This window comes from Python bivittatus, unplaced genomic scaffold (genome assembly GCF_059951505.1).
Source record: "Python bivittatus isolate LINGU-HERP-01145 unplaced genomic scaffold, Pbiv_v1 ctg000340_np1212, whole genome shotgun sequence".
In the NCBI taxonomy this organism is placed as follows: domain Eukaryota; kingdom Metazoa; phylum Chordata; class Lepidosauria; order Squamata; family Pythonidae; genus Python; species Python bivittatus.
Window position 1 is genome coordinate 23,206,925 of NW_028277056.1, and position 17,495 is coordinate 23,224,419.

General features: G+C 39.7%; 1 protein-coding gene across 1 annotated transcript; it reads left to right on the forward strand.

Moving 5' to 3' along the window:
- The first annotated feature begins 2,885 nt into the window (after positions 1-2,885).
- MEDAG (mesenteric estrogen dependent adipogenesis) lies at positions 2,886-16,333 on the forward strand. The gene is made up of 6 exons (XM_007424371.3): positions 2,886-2,966; positions 3,251-3,653; positions 11,045-11,154; positions 12,822-12,934; positions 14,140-14,425; positions 14,792-16,333. Exons 2-6 carry the CDS (start codon positions 3,361-3,363, stop codon positions 14,914-14,916), a joined length of 927 nt encoding a protein of 308 aa, XP_007424433.1. The 5' UTR covers positions 2,886-2,966; positions 3,251-3,360; the 3' UTR covers positions 14,917-16,333.
- Positions 16,334-17,495: the final 1,162 nt, after the last annotated feature.

Below are 17,495 nucleotides of genomic sequence, written 5' to 3' on the forward strand. Positions count from 1 at the left end.
CACATTATCTGAGGAAATCTTAACTTCTGAGGCCTATTGCCTGCTACACACACAGTTTATTAGTGCTAGAGATTACATGATTCTTACGGACTGTATAAACAGATTATTTCCCAATGTTTTAGCAGAACCACTTTTTTTTCCAGGATTGGCAACTTAACAATGAAGAGATCACTATGCAGCGGGCACATATGACCTTGTTTTTCTCATTAAAGTACAATATCTTTCTCTGGAATGGTGACACCATCTACAGAAACTAGTTGGACGGTTATTTCAAGGACCTTTGGATAGGCTTGGTTTTGCCAAACATTATTCAATTAAACAACACACCCCGTTTCTTTCCTGTTGGTACTGCCACAAGTTTTGCATCAGCCCCTATGTAACATGACCAATGGCAAGATACTGTGGCAGTTGTAACTTAGAGCCTATGGAGGTTGCCTACAGTTGCTCTATTGGCCATTGCTGTGTGCAAATTAATATGAAAAGCCAAGGGTGAGTCTACTGTGCATTTCAGACCTAGGACAGTGAGCTGTTTGGCAATGCAAACCACACGCCACTGGAATCCCCTAGTCGTGCAATAAGAGTGATCCATGCATTCCATTCAGATCCCCTAATCCCAAAGCAAACAATGAATGGCTCATGTCTTTACGCATGCCATCCATCCCTTTCTTGACTGCCACACATCAAATGAAAGTCATGCTTTCTGAAGAAAATGACCCTAAATATGCATATTTGACTTACATGTTTCTTGATCTGCTTGTTTATACACACATACCCAGACACCTACCCTGAATCCTCCTCTCTAACAGGCTATAAATCTAGAGAAGTCTAGATGGACCAGGAATGGAAGAAAAGTGCTAGGACTGCAGAGTAGATCACTAGTATGTTCCAGATAGGCTGGGATTTTATTCTCATAATTGAGTGAAGACATCGGTTCCCATCTAATATTTCCCAGGATACCATTATAAAACCTACTTTCCTGAGAAGCTGTGTTTGCTATTGCAGCATCATAACAGGTAACTTCCCATCTCACAGTCAAATCTCAGCAACAGAAGCTCTTGTAGTGTTGAGCATATAGTTTATGTAGCCTCTGAATGGGAATGTGTGAAAAATCTGCCCAGCTAATTTCCAAGCTAACCAGTAGCACTGTGTAGGGCAGTCACAAACATACTACTTAAAGGCTTTAAGAAGTTAATAAAGTAACAGTCACACAACACAGTTTTTAAGCTATATTATTAATCCCTCAACAAATAAACAATTTCCATGTAGTTTAAAGCATAGTGTAATACCACTTTAAATACCAAGTTTTTCCTGAATGCCAGCTAAATTTGAAGCTTGTAACACAGTTGATCTATTCAGGTGTCAATTTGTGAAACATATCAACAACTTGGTTATTATGGGGGCATGGTAGACTTTTTTCTCTCAAGGGCCACATACTATCAGGAATAGTCTGATACTGGCAGAGGACCAAAGTGAAGCTACTGGTAGGCGTGTCCAAAGCCTGCAGTCATCAGGACTAGTCATTTTCCAGTAATCAATTTTTCTTTTTCCTGATGCTCCATTTTCCCTCTGCATTCAGCAGGTTGCCAGAAAGGGACACAAGGCTGGAAATTAGGTTACCCACTGCACGTTGTTGCCTAGTCCTTGAGGGTTGCAGAGTACATTTTAAAGTTCATCATGCACTTCATGGGTGGAGTTTGTGCCTAACTTTTGGAACAGCACCAGCCAGTCTGAGCAAAATCATTACTCATGGGCCAAATAATGCCAGGTTGTAGAACCCAGCTGTTAATGGGTGAAAAATTCCACTGTGCTTGTTGAAAGAAGCACAAAACCAACTGGGAAATAATTCCATTGGACAGGCTACAGTAACTAGTGTTGTGCAATGAAAGGATTGGTTTCTTATTAAAGTGGATATGCATCTCAAACAAAAAAGTCATACACCAGGAAAACTATCTATTCAAATATTTTTAAAGCTTTTAAATAAAATACAAGCTTTTAAATAAGGTAGGTTCACCACTGCATGGCTGCAACACCACATAATGGTTGACACGGAGCTCAGAAAATAGTGTGTGACCAACAGCAATATAGTAGACTTGGACCTACGGAAATACAAATGGGGAACCATCAGAACTTGACAAGAGGATAGCCAAGGGTTTTCCCCCCCAAAATGCCATCAACAAATAATTTTTCATATTCCCTCCAAATATTCTATGTTTAACTTCCAGGATATCAAGTTTACCAGCACAAGATTTTATTTTCATTGCTCAATACTGCTAGCATTAACAGCAGACTCTGAGGGAGTTTTGCAATAATGGCGGGGTTCAGTTAGCAGCGCCCCCGCTGCAATTGACTGCATAGGGAAGTTACAGGCTGTTTTTTTACAGCTCTGCTCCTCGGTTACATATTCCGCAGCCACGTGATAGGATCTTTGATGCATAACAATACAGGTATGTGAGGCTATTCTACCTGGGGGTGGGGAGGGGGGAATTCCTTCCTGAAACTTGACTCTCTCTCACACGGAAAAACCCCTTCAGGTGCCTGGCAAGTGCACATCTAGAAAAGGGGAGGGCCGGATCTCTAAACGGGGATTATAATTCTGTAGCGCAACTTCATAGGCCCATGAAACTTTTCGTGTAGCCGTTTAACACGCGATTAGATTCGAGCATGAGCCAGTTCCCCGGTTTTGCCTATAACACCCTGTTCTCAAGTTGTTCTAACCCCTAGGCCAGTGTTGTCCAAACTTGGCCACTTTAAGATGAGTGGACTTCAACTCCCAGAATTCCCCAGCCCCCATGCTGGCTGGGGAATTCTGGGAGTTGAAGTCCACGCATCTTAAAGTGGCCAAGTTTGGACAACACTGCCGTAGGCTATCCTCCTCAAGCAGTCCTCCTCCAGCTGGCCAAGGGAAAGGAGGGGAGGGGGCGCACGTATGAACGAACCTGTTCTTCGCGAATACGCTTAAACGCGCGGTAAGGCTACGAAGCCAGCCCGGGAGGCAGGGGCAGTCTGGGGGGAGGACGAAGGCAACTCTCTGAGGGCTACTTCTGAAGGTCAGCGCCGTCGCCACGCCGCTTTGGCGAGCCCGGCGGACTTCTCCGCCCAGCAGCTGCGTCTCCCGCGTGGCTGCGCAGGGTGACAAACCATGGCGAGCAGTCAAAGCTGCGCTGCTGCTGCTCCTCCGCCCTCCGCTCTTACTCCCCGGCCGTTCAGAGGCGGAGCTATAATGCCTCGGTGCTTTTTATTTCTTCCCGAGGCCGGCAGCCAATTTGTAGCACTGCCTTCGGTCCTGGCGCGCCAGCTGTGGCTGCTGTTGGCTTCCCCCGCATCTCTCGCTCCCTCCGCTGCCCCGTGCGCGGAACCGCCATGGCTGCCTGGAGCGGGTCCGGTTCCGTCTCGACAACCTCGGTCAGGCCCAGCTTGACCTCCGTCTCCTCGGGAGAGCTGCAGAGCCTTCGGACGTGCAACTGCGAGATGGCGGTGCTACCGCTGCGGCAGCTGTTAGCCCTACAGCCGGACGCCTTCCAGCTGCAAGGGGACGCTCTGGCGGTGCTGAGTCCGCTCAGCCGCCGGCCCGGGGGCGGCTTCACGGTGATAAGCGACGGGTTTCTCCAGCTGGATGGGCGGCAGCAGTGCAGCCTCACCGGCTATTTCAAGAGGTAAGCGGGCGCGTTTCCTCTTCCCTTCCCCGCGCTCGCCTCGATCCAGGGGTTGCCTTCTCAAAACACCCACTCGGGGGATGCGAATTGCCTCCTTCAGGGCTGCGGGAAGAGGGGGTCTGGTATTCGTAGATCTTTTAAGTTTGGAAAAAAGTCTGTCTGCTGCCTGCCAGGTGGCCAGTAAAAAGCATTGGAGCTACAAGGTAATTCGTAAAACGGTCCCTTATTTATGGGCCTCAATCCCAACCACTAATCATGGTCTACAAACCAAATTGGTCTTTCTCTCTCTCATTCTCTTTCTTATTTGCAGGCTACGAAATGGTAGGGTGGGTGAGTAGGTTACTGTTTCTTGACTCGGGGAGATGGAGAGGCTTTATCAGGGAAGGTAGGCTTGGAGGAGAAAAGCTGGTGCAGCTTTTTCCTTCTCAAGAAATAAGTTTAATGGCAGAAGAACACCCCACTCACCATAGTCCTAAGCTAGGAGCCAGACTGAACAGATGAACAGGATGTAGCGGGAGACCAGATGAAATGTATTGCAAAAAACAATCCTTAACAACAATGGCTAAAATAGCCATTTCCTGGTTAATAAGAACTGGGGATAGGATTGCCTGGTAACTTGGCCAGTGTTTGATACTCATTAAATGTAGGACACCCCATATTCTGCATATATTTAAGAACCAAAAGTAATCCGGGGTTGATGCAGCCAAGAAGGTTGGAGCATTCTGAGGGACCTTCAGCCGGCCTTCTCAGATGGGGAGTACTTATTTACCATGATTTATATCTGCCAAGCTTGCATTTCACCATGTAGTTGCTGTATAAGAGACCTGATAGAACAAGGACCATGTAGATAGAGGGAATGTTGCGAATCAGCTCTGTACATAGCAATCATCTCCTGATGCAATAATTCTCAAGCTTTTGTATCTCCAGTTCCACCGATCAAGGCTCCCACTGAGATAGAAACAGAAAGATTACTTTTCCAAAGAAGGATATTTATAACCTGTGCTCAAAGACTACTAGTCCCACCTGGACTAGTTCTTAGTCTTATCTTTGTTGTGCATACCACTCATTCACAACTACTGATTTAGTGGAATGATTGCTTCAGGGCCTGCTTTGAAGGGAGGAATCAGATAGCAAGTAGACCCAGCTGAGGAGGAGGAAGCCTTGCTAGTCTCATCTGCCTTGATAGAGAGGTCTTGTCTCATCCAGATAGTGCAGTCAGGAGAAATGGCCACCAATAGAAGACACAAAGGGTGATAGTTTGAATGGGGCAGGCATTGGGTGAGTGGGTAGACGGGAATTCCAATCCAAGGGTTTTTCCTGCTTGGATGACACCATGCTGAGAAAAAAACCAACCCTGCACTACCAAAAATAATCCAAATATGCTGCTATATACCATCAGGTCTTTGGTTTATGTTGCTCAATAATGCGGTTCTCCAAGGTTGGCTAGATTTTCCTGGAACTGTTGTGGACTGGATTTGTTCATCCATATGAAATGAGCTGTACCAATTAAACTACGCTGTTATTAATAAACTATCTCCCCTCCCACCAGTAACAAGTGTGCAGTGATCAAGGCAATTAGGTTTTATTACTGTATAGCCTCCTCTAAGACATTCTAAAATAATTTCTGAAAATCAAGCAAGTAGCCTGTGGCTTCTTTGCTAATTAATCTTGATGTGTTTGACAGAATTGTAGAGCTTGTAACAGCTTATTCTTGCATACTTTTGTTTTCTTTTGTTGTCTGATAAGGCTTACAATATAAAAGCTTGGCCTTTCAAAGATCAGTAAACAGATGTGACTTTTCCTTTGCTTCGTGAAGGATTCTCTGTAAAGTACATTATTATGGCACGTATTTTATGTAGTCTTTGGAAATCTTCTGTAGAGGCAGCTTTTGAAATGTGCCTTCTTTACGAAAGCAAATAAGAGTCATTGGTTCTCCTCCAGGAGTGCAAAGGAGTAACACCCTTCAACTTATTCTTGGCACGCACCTACCAGTTAGCTAAGAAGAACTCTTTCTTCACAAGGCAAAGCATATCATGTAATTTAAGATTACTATGATTCTTTTTTTTATTTATTAATGGTTCAAGAGCAAACCAACAAACATTAAAACATGTATAACCATTAAAATGCATACATTATTATGCAAAAATTACATGAAAGTCAAAACTGTGAAGAAGACAGCAGTTGATTTCTGTAAGTTAAATCAACAGATTTCACCACTGCTGGAGTTCTGACTTCTGATTACCACTAAATACACTTAATAGAATGTGAGATACGGATTCAACCTCTGTATTTGAATGTATGCAGATATGACTTTCATATGGGAAGTTGAATATGATAAATAGTTTGGCCCTATATTTGGGGAGAAAAAGTACTGGATCTGTTTGGAATGCGATCTAAAGAGGGTTTGTTACCCTATATTCCCAAATATTGCAAAATGGGGGTACGTTTTCCATATTTTGGAGGTGAGAAAGATGGGAAAGCTATATTATAAGCCCTAGAGTTAATTTGGTGATTTTTTGTTTTGTTTTTGACCGAAGAAAGACTTGCTTTTGGCGATCTGATGCAAGCATGTAAGTTGCAGCATTGTTGTATGATGATATTGTCATACTCATGTTGTCAGTTGCTTCCATGCAGAGACGCATGAGATGAAGTTACTATGAATGGGCTTGTCACAGCAGCACTTCTGTTGGAACCTAACATTGTAGGCTATTAAACAGGCTTATGTATTCCAGAAGTTAAAAATGGAACTAATTAATAACTAATAAATAACATTTATTAAATAATATTTGACATATTGGTATACAGGGAAATCAAATAATAAACAGTAGAACATTTATGGATAAAGCAACATAGAGAATATCCAAGACTAACATACAAAGGAATCAAATAATAAGCAGTTAACTGATTTTAATACATTCAGTTCAATAACAGAAAGACAAGACAATATCTTCAGCCAATGGGGAAAAAAGCAAGGGATTCAGAAAGTAGCAGACAGAATAAGGAACGTTTCAAGAGGTGATTCACTTACACAATGTTCGGTTATAGGAGAAGGTAGAAAGAGAAAAATAGAGACTCTTGCCACAATGAAGAAAGTCAGAAAGAGGAACATTTACAGGATGGAGCATTCCTTCTCATTCCTTCTTTCTCTCTCTCTCTCTCTTACACACATGCTAAGAATAAATCATCTTTTTATATAGTTGCCATGTTGCTTGGGAATGGACAATAAAATTGAGTATTTCTGAAGAGGGAGGCAGGCAGAGAGAAAAAAGCAATTATCTTTCCTTTGCAATTTGTAGAGGGCCATGGTTCTATTGCGGCCAGGGACTCAGACAAATTCAGGGGGTGGGTTTTAGTATCCTGCTCTTTTGTCTGATTCTGGATCCAACTGAGGAAGTTGGCTGACTCTTCCATCTGTGAAACCCAACTCAGCAGGGCTGCTTCAGGGAAGGAAGACAGTGCTTCCAAAGTCTATGATGGCAACATACTGGAAAGATTTAGTTCAGCTCCTGTAAGCACATGACTAGTAAAAGGAATGGCTGGGGAAGAGTTCACATTAACTAATGCAGATACCCTTTTGCTACATCTGTCACTGTTGTAGCAAAGCCCAGAAAACAGCAGTGCAGATGGGAAGAAAGAGTTGAGGGGGATGTTTGCCCTTTGGAGAGATCATCCTTGGGTCCTTTTAATAACACTGGATTCCTTGTTACTAAAATCGTGGTAGGAGATCATGGGCTGTTTCCTAATTAGACATGTCTTCTGGGCACCTAACACATCAGGATATCAGTTCTATGGAGAAGATGGTATTCAATGGAGAAGGTGTAATCAACGTTTTTGACCTGTTGGCTTGACCATAATGTTAAACCAGATAGAGGTACAATTTAGATGTGGGGGAAGCAAACCAGGTAACATGGCTATAAGAATATGCATATTACAGAAGCGAACATGGGAGGAAGGGCATTCATTAACATAAAACAATAATAAAACCATCTATCTGGCTTTTGCCACCAATGTTTTTTCCCCCCCAGTTCTGAGAAATTGGAACTTGTAATTTTGATCCTGTCTTTCCGTTTTTCAAAAGCAAATGATGATCTAAGTTTTCCACTGCCTTTTCCGTTTAAAAAGCTGTGCCATCTTAACTTGTACCTCACACTTTATACCCTGCAAATGAATCACTTTCAGTGGATAACCAGCATGTCTGGCTTAGCTGACTCATGGGTGCATGTATGTTCATTTCTTCTAGCTCCTTTCCAAATTTTCTTAGGTCTAGCTGGCGGCTTGCAGTACTTTATTCTGTAGTACTCATTAGCCATGGTAGGAATATGAACCATTCAGTTTTGCTGCAATATGCTTACAAAATAACTAGTTCTAGTTTTAAATAATAGAATTATCCATAACTAAATGGTTTCTGAAGAGGAAAAAATATATAGTTGTCAACCATTACGTGGAAAATGTTAGTCAAGCTAGATGAACACATACTGTAGTATGAAATTAATAAATACAAACCAATTGGTCCCTGGAGCAAACAGAAGTATTTGGTTAGTCCTATAGAACTGTCCACAGTTGCTCCCTGTTAAAACATACCTAATTAATTAGGAAGCTTTTGAAGTTCTGTATTATGAGCTATTCACGTTTCATTTTTCTGCCTCTTTGGCCTATCTGTACTGTACAGTACAGTAATTCTGTACTGATTATCTGAATCTGTTTAAACTGAAAACCAAACACAGTTAAGGAGGGCTTAAGTGTTTATAGGACCATGTGCTTTTCTGCATTATCTTGACTACAGCTTTTAAGAGTATCAGTGGATCTGAGCCATGGTTTATATGAAAAGGAACTGCATCAGATCTATTACATTTGAACCAGAGCTTTTGAATTTTAGGCTACTCTGGGTATCTTATACAGGACTAAGATTTTTCTTTTAAAATGAAGTGTGTTTATTTCATTCAAGTATTTCTATCCAGTTCACAAACAAGTATTTCATCCATTCAGCCAAATAGCCTGGCTTAACAGCTGTACTGCAAATCCAACTGTAGCTTCGTTCATTAATTGGGTAGATGCTCAGAATTTCATTTTTGCTTAGAATTTTGGACTCTGAAATTAAGGAGTAGATTTGCATCTGCTTAACATATAGAAACTGGTTTAAATTATTAAGAACTATCAATTTCTTCAACTGGTATTTAGGTGCTTCATTTCACTGTGCCTATCCCAGATAAATTCGTTTGCCAGATTAATCAAAATATAATATTCAAACTCTCAATAAAATATGAAGTCTAAAATTCTAGAAGATATGCATATTTAAGTGAGAAAAGGTGACACATCCTTAACTACTTTTTAAAAAGATGCTGTTTCCAAAACACGTGTGGTTATTTCTGTGTAATTATGTGGTATGAGCTGTACTTCAAAAATAATAGTTTTCTAAATCAAGATTCTTTCTATTGATGATAAACATTCAAAAGCCAAATTCAATTTAGAGGATGCAAAACAAGGAGAATAATAAAATGATTAGTAAACATCTTAGCTTTATATAAATACACATATTCTATTAGAATTCATGTATTTGTGTATATTGTGTATTTAGAATTTCATTTTTGTTTTCTACATTCTATAAAACTTTATTTACATATTTATTAAATTTATGTGCTGCCCATCTCCCCCAGACGGGACTCATTAATTGTACTTTTAACCTCTTTACTGGAAAGAAATACAGAAAACATTTTTTTTTATTCATGCCATAAACTATATCATGGTTTATTTAATACAGTTTATATGTCACTCAGTCCAACAAGGCTTAAAGAAGCTTACAACAGAAAGAAATACAACATTAAAATGAAAACCATTATAAACTGAACAGAAACAAACCAACAGTGTCCTAAACAGCAGTCGTAAGGAAAAATATGGGGTCTTTTGCCTTATCAGCTAAAAGTATGAAACTTGGCTCATCCTTTAGAACAGTGTTTCTCAACCTTGGCAACTTTAAGATGTGTGGACTGCAACTCTCAGAATAACCCAGCTGGGGAATTCTGGGAGTTACAGTCCACACATCCTAAAGTTGCCAACATTGAAACACTGCTTTAGAAGACCAGTTTCCATTAACAAGAGTTACAGGTTTTTTTGTTTTGGTAATTATATATATTTCTCATATATTATTCATATCTATCTTGAAACCTGCAAAAATCCCACTCTTCTGTAAGAAGGCTCTGTAGCAGTAGCAAGTGTAAGTACCAAACCATGTATGTAGATGTATGACAGGACAAAGATAAGATGGCATGATTTCTGGGCACAGTTGGGTATTATGCTAAATTAGGTTAACAGCTCTGTTTGGAATTTTCTGCTAACACACTGTTCTCTCTGCCTCCAAACTGGAGAAGCTTGGAAACAGTTGTTGCTAGTAAGTTTAGGATAAGGATGGAAAACCTCTAGATGTTAAACTATGGCTTCCAGCATCCTTCAACATCAGTCAGACTGGGACTGATAAAGTTGTAGGTCAGCAGTATTCTCTCCCTTGTTTTGAGTCTAGTGTCATCTGAACCTGAGTTGCATGCATCTTCTGTCTTTGAATAACCAAAGGAATAATCAATGATTTTCAGCTGTAATTTATGCCTACATTTTCCAGTTAGGTGTGGACAGAATCAGTGTACATCCTGTTTTGATATGTTAAGCTATAAATTAGCCAAAAAATGGCATTTCCAAGCCACACTGGTTGGAGTGGGGCAGAAACTCTGATTTCCTGTGGGTGTGTTCCACATTAGATTGATTTAATATATCCACCACAGCTATTCAGTGCTTAGGGTTTTATTCCAAAAAAGTACTTTGGAGACATCAGAGTGCAGATGTTGCACTTGCATACAAGTCCTTAAAGCAACTGTATCTTTTTCTGAGATCATGGAGCTGTCACAGTCCTAGGAAAAGGTAGTTGCTTTAATTAGTTGCACGCAGGTGCTAAATTTGCATGCTGTTCTAGAGCACTTTTTAGACTGAATCTGAAGCTATGCACAAACGTTAAATTCTATATGGTAGTGAGTCTGCATTAATGCCATTTCCCCTTTTTCCAGTTATTTTCCTGGAGAAAGAGGAAGATTTGTGGTCAGGACTAATGTCATCACAGTTCTGGCTGAAAGCTACTGCTTCTCCTGGTTGTCCTATAACCCTCCATAAATTATCTTTTCCACTTCCTGCTCCTCCTATAATTTCCACACTATTAACCCCTTCTTTTCCCACATATGATAGGCCATAAAAATCTATGGTGGGTACATTTGAGAGAAACTCGATGAATGGTCTTGCTGCTTTCAGTGTTCCTAGAAGAAATTATCTTGAGTTCACATAAAATTACATTTTTAAATTCTGCCATTTCACTGATGGCCTGAATATTTACACAACTTTATTCTCTTGAACAGGCACGTAGAGTTGAATACCCATTATGATTACAAAAACTACAGAGAGACTATACTGGGTCGGCCATTGGTGTTTTTCATTAATGTTAGAAAAAAATATAATTCTTCAAAAGGTATGTATCCGTAAAGTTATTGTAAAATGTACAAACTGATCACCTAGCTTATAAAAAAGATAATTGGAACCTTACTTTAAAGTGGCATGATTGAATTTGGATGAAAGGGCAGCTTGTGATGTCTCTGTTAAACTGGCAAGATTAGATTGAAAGTATATAAACATATTTTAATTTTATAACAACATGGCTCTTGCTGTAATAGAACTAACTTCAGTTTCTGCGAACTTCCTAAGCTGCATGTTGCTTAGATGAAAATGTTTCTCCATATATTGGGGTCCGCATGGGTAAGTAGGTTGCTTAACCTGAATACAAATAGGTCTGCTTTTTTGTAAGAGATCCTGTGTAGAACAGTAGCACTTTCAACTGGATCCAAGCCTTTCTGCCAGCCAGCTGCAGCAAAATGGAGCAGTTTGTGTAACTTTCAGCAGTTGAGCTTGTTATACCAACAAAGATCTGCTATTCATAAGATTTCCTAAAGTGAAACAGGATGATGAAATTGTCATTGTATCTTAGAAAGTCAGAGAAGAGTTCTGTTAGACTGAGTGGTTAGGATTAAACTCTAGATCAGAAATATGTAGCATAGAAGCAATGAAGTATAAAGTAGACTTTAAATAAGAACTCTCCGATGTGGCTTGCTTATTTGTTTTTAATATTTATATTTTGGCTCTCCTAAGATTAAAATTGCTTACAATAGAAGGCAATAAAACAATTTAAATGACCAAGAACTTTGAAACATCAATAGTGGACCTATCAATAATTAAGCAAAAAAAAAAAAAAAAGTAACAGATTTATTTATAAAAATGTATATTCCACATTCTCATTTTTAATAACAATCTTAAGGCAGGGATACAATTAAAATGTTTTTAAAATATTTACAATTAGTAACCATTTAAAACAATTATAATTAAAAATGTATAACTGAAATGTTTATTAACAACCCTATTTATTTATTTATTTATCTATCAAATTAGTGTATTTCTGATGCAACAGACCCAATTTTCATCAAGATGCACCCCAAATAACAGACAGATTGATTAATCTCAAGCAGTCCAGTAGTAATGACATAAATTGAGATATATGATGATATTTGCATCATTTGCATTATATCATTGCACTAATGACCCAAATCACAATGACTTACTTTCATGTGTACCATATAGTTAAGAATAATGGACATCCCCTTCCCCTAGGAATCTGTTAAAAATGGTTTTACTATAACTCAGTATGAACTCCTAAAGTGAAACAGATAAAAGCACAAATTTCTTGAAAAGTTGTGAAAAGAAGGTATTTCCATCCTGCTCAAATGCAGAGTTATACCAATTAACCAAAAGTTTTGGAGAACTGAAATATTGTAAGCTGTCTTGGCGCCAACATAGCTGAATGGAGGGAATTCAATAATCATACTTGCCTGCACTGTATTAAATTGCTTTCTAAACAACACTCAAGATAAGTATTTTAGAGAGCCATAAGGAAGTTTGAGGAAGGCTGCACCCATGAGAATGCCTTCTTGGGAATGTACAGGTTCAGAAAAGGTACACAACAATATGCTTGTTTTGTAGTGAATACAACCACCCAGGGGCAAAACTACATTGTGTATAAGTAACAGTATTTGAAATCTGCAAATTTCTATTATTACTTTCTACATTACCAATGTCATATCCCACTAGAAAAAACATACGCTTTGCTTGTGAATACTCGACACCCAAAGATGAGAAGACAGATAGAGAATAGCATGAACAACATAATATCTTCTGTGATTGGGGAAAGCTATAAACTTCAGGTGAGTCAGGCACATTTCTTGTTTGACATAAGCTTGTTATCTTCAAGTTGGTATTTTGGATGAATTTTAAGGACCAAAGGACATTGTTCTTTGGATAACTTAGAAAAAGAAGCCTTTCCCCTACATCTACATTCATACAGCCATAAATGCACCCAAATACAGCGAAAATGGGAATGTGAATTTGAGTTTTCTAACACTTTGCTATTTGGCAGCTCAGACTTACTGCCCAATAGTTAGTAAAACCATCTTGTTCCTGCAGCTAGGACTCAAACTTGAGCTCTAGGATGCTTTAGGGATAGAAAGTGTCCATATATGTTGTTTATGCAAAAAACTTAGTTGATGGCAACATTTCTAATGGTCTGTGTGGAATATGGTGGAGATACTGTGCTTTACCTCCCCCCCTCCCTCATTTTGTAAAATACAGTACACCAAGCAGGAGTTATTGTACTCTCTGGTGACCATTTTAAATGATGGCAACAGACAAATTGCCTTTCTACAATATTTCCAGCAACTGGAATCTGCCCTTAATACTACTGTCACCCCCATACTGCTAAGCCCACCCAAAATTCTGGAAGACTATATAATATTTGAGAAGACTGTACATAGAGTAAGAGATAGGGAAGAAGCAGAACAGTTCAAGAATGGGTTCAGGTGTTGTTGTAGCCATGAGGTCTATTGTTTAAAATCAGATCTCAGGATGAAAAATGCAGACTGATTGCATTAGTCACCTGTTCATGTTGCTGGTATCAGATTGTATCTACCATTCTGGAACAAAAACATAAAAGCAAATCCTCAGTTCTAAAGACAGAGAGGCTAGCTGAATCTCAACAGTTTAAGGCAGTGGGATTTAATACTACTGTCTTCCATGCTAAACACCCCAAAACAATGTTTATTTATATGGGTGATCAATGAGGGGGGCTCATTTAGGTTTTTGGAGAAATGAGAGGTACCATGTCATGGATAGATATTGCCAGAATTTTGTAAGTTCTTTTCAAGGTTTTCAGAAGCATTTTTGTTTTTGTTTTTTTAAATTAAGTGTAAAGCTACAATTTGAATGCATTTCCTATTTCAAAATGGGAGGAAACCATGAAGTTCATTTGCAGAAATGGCAGCTATAAGGGGCTGCCCCCCCCCCAAAAAAAACTGGCTTTAAGGGCTGCATCCATTCCTGGACTATTGGATAACAATCATTTTTCTTTATACAGTTTGATTTCCAGGATGTTGTGAAGAAGTTTTTTCCTTCAGAAGCCCATCTTGTTAATGAAGAAAGCTTGAGTTTCTCCTATGAGTTCAAAACTGATGCCTTATTTGATTTCTTTTATTGGTTTGGGATCAGCAAAAGCACTGTTTCAGTGAATGGGAAAGTTCTTAACTTATCAAGTACCAATCCAGAGAAGAAAGAAATTATAACTAAGTTTCTGGATAAAATGAGTGAAGCAAATTTACGCTCAAACAACTTTTCAGACAGGAAGTTCAGTGTTACCTCTAGAGGTGAGTTGGTGATCTATTATGAGGTTTTAAACATTACGTTGTTCATAAGTAGAATAGCTTTATTCTGTGATTAAGTTCACACACTGCAGTAAGGCACTGTTGTTTAGCCTTGGTATGTTGAATAAGCCACAACTGACTGGGTTTCTATAGTAAGGTAAGACATAAACTATAGTTTACAAACTACTAGGTTTGCACATTTTTTTTTCTTTTCAGTCCTTTAAATACGTTCAAGTCTAATATTTGAGTTAGTTCAGCCATTGACTACATTGTCTGAAAATCAGGACTATTGTAGACCAATACATTTGGTCAGGGTGGGGAAGATTACTATTTCTTTAGATATACATATGTATTTGTATTACCTTCCAGTTTCAATAGATGACGTGTTTAATGGCAACTTGACATCACAGTCAACTTGGATGGAGCCTCCTTCAGCACTCTGGACAATTTCAGGGTCTCAGGAGCTTGGAGACAGGTCAAGCACTGAAATCTGATTTTCTTAACATCAAGAAAGATATATTGAAGAAAGAAGGAAAATAACCACATTGGAATTATCCTTATCTCAGGATGCAAGGAATTCCCAAAAGGGAGGGGTTTTTTTTGCCTTTTGTTGCAAATAATAGGATGTATCTGCTTTCATTGATTCAGGATCCTGATTACTGAAGTGATACTTGCAGAGCATCAACATTAAAGGCTGCTGAAGCCTAGAGTTTTTGGTATTGCAGTTATCCTTAAGCATATAGCTAGAATGATTTTAAATCCTGGATTATTTCAGCAGTTTCTAAGTAACTACCAGGTTTTCAGAGTCAGGGGAAAATATATTATTTTTACAATTGCTCCAACATTTATCACACCCTGGCAAATTAATAATTACAAACAGCTCTGAATTATGTAAAATGGATGGTGGTAAAGAACTGGCAGAGGGAATATTCAAATCCAAGTCTTTTGATCCAAGAAGTCAGCTGCTGTCAGAGTTTGGCTCTGTTCTGGCTTGGAAAATTTTGCTATATGCCCTAACTTTCATTTATTGGGCATTATTGTCACAAGGGCTGTGCAGTGCTTCAGATTTAATCCAAAAAATGACTCAGAATGCTCAAACATAGCATCCATCCAGTTCTTTAAAGCAGCTACATCTTTTCCCAGGATTGTGTGGCTGCAACTGTTGCACTGTCCTAGGAAAAGACAGACTGCTTTACGCAGCAGCAGACAAGTGCTACATTGTATTTTTTTGGAACTGAATCCAAAACGCTGTGCAGTCCTATTTTGCATACGCTGTACCTCTCAAAATATAGGATAAACATTTGTTCTTTTCAGATACTACTGGAATACGTAAACATAATACATTAAAGGAGATGCTCTGAATCAGAGGTTAATATCTTGGAAGGTTAAAGAAAATGTCAGTGATAAGTATTCCCACAGTAAATGGGAGGGGCAGAGACCGAAATGGTTCTAACTTGAGGAGTCACTTTAGGGCTGCCTGATGAATATTTTACTTTCTCTTTATGCCATAACATTAAAACACTATTTTCATAGCTGAAGTATAATCTTTTCATCATGGAAATCCTGACCTTGTTATATATGAATTGCATGGTATAATTTGGGCTTGTAGCAGCCTTTCCCAACTGATGCCTCCCAGATGCCTTCTAGGACTGCAACTCCTAGAATTCCCACCTGAATGGCCTTCTGGCTGTAGGCCCACCACATCTGGAGAGCGCCAGCAGGTTTAAAGAATGACTGGAATGAATGTGCCATAAAATTATCTTTTTTCCTGGCAGGCTTTTTTTTATTATCATGTTAAATGTCTACATCTTAAGGAATGTTGGAAGCAATATTCAGTCTCTTTATATAAACAATTGCCTAATCAGTGCCTTCTATAAGTCTTTGTTTTACAATAAACAGAGGTTACATGGATCTCTTTTTCTTTTCTCAAGTTAGCTTTACACATTACACACAACGTCAAAACCAGATTCATTCATAAACAATTAAGCCAGATTACACAGCAGGAATTTGAATAAGGGTTGGAAGGAGGTAGAAAAAAATTTAATGGATGATTTCCAGCAGATAAGTAAGGACTTCTTGACTGCAAACTGTTTTAACAACAATAAAACAGCTTTTTTAAAAGCAGGGTGTCAAAATTTTCATTTATAGTAACTCAGATGTGTTATTTTAAATGTACAGACTTACAGTAAAAATTCTCCACAGTAGGGGCGAGCCACTTGTGCCTTCCGTATGTTGCAGATTAAAGATGGTTCTTGGTTAACAGCTGTTCATTTAGCAACTCTTTGAAGTTACAATGGTGCTAAAAAAGTGACAGCCAGTGTCTGATGTTATGACCATCACAGTGTCCCCACAGTCACGATTACAATCTGGGTTCTTGGCAACCAACTCACACTTAACGATGGTTTCAGCATCCTAGGGTCACGCAATCACCATTTGCGACCTTCCCAGCCAGCTTCTGGCAAGCAAAATCAATGGGGAACTGCGTGATTCACTTAATGACTGTGTGATTTGCTTAATGACCACTGCAAAAGGGTCATAAAATGTGGTCCAGTCACCACATTGCTTAGTGACCTAAATTCCGGTCCCAATTGTGGTTGTTAAGCGAGGACTACCTGTATAACATTCATAAGCCCTTGCCATTACAGGTAGTCCTCACTTAACGACCACAATTAGGACCGGAATTTAGGTTGCTAAGCAATGTGGTCATTAAGTGAATCGTGCCTGCTTTGCTTAGTGACCTCAACCCCAGCACACACTGCTGCCATCATTAAGCAAGAATCGTGGGTCGCTAAGCAGACATCCCAAGTAAGGAGCACAGGGGTACCTCGGGGGTGGGGGAGGCCCTGGGAGGCCTGATGCAGGCCATGCACAAGTTGGGGGGGTTCTGCAGTGCAGCACAAAGCTGCAGCTGCCCCAGCCCAGCAGTGCTTATGTCTGCAGGGGTGCTGCAACTCCCCCCACCTGCCTATCTCCCCCACATCTATTCCCTTTTGGCCGCCCTGCACGGCGGCACTCGGCAGTGCCAGGGCTGGGGCTGAAGTAGAGGGGCTGCCACCGCCCCCAGGCCTTGACT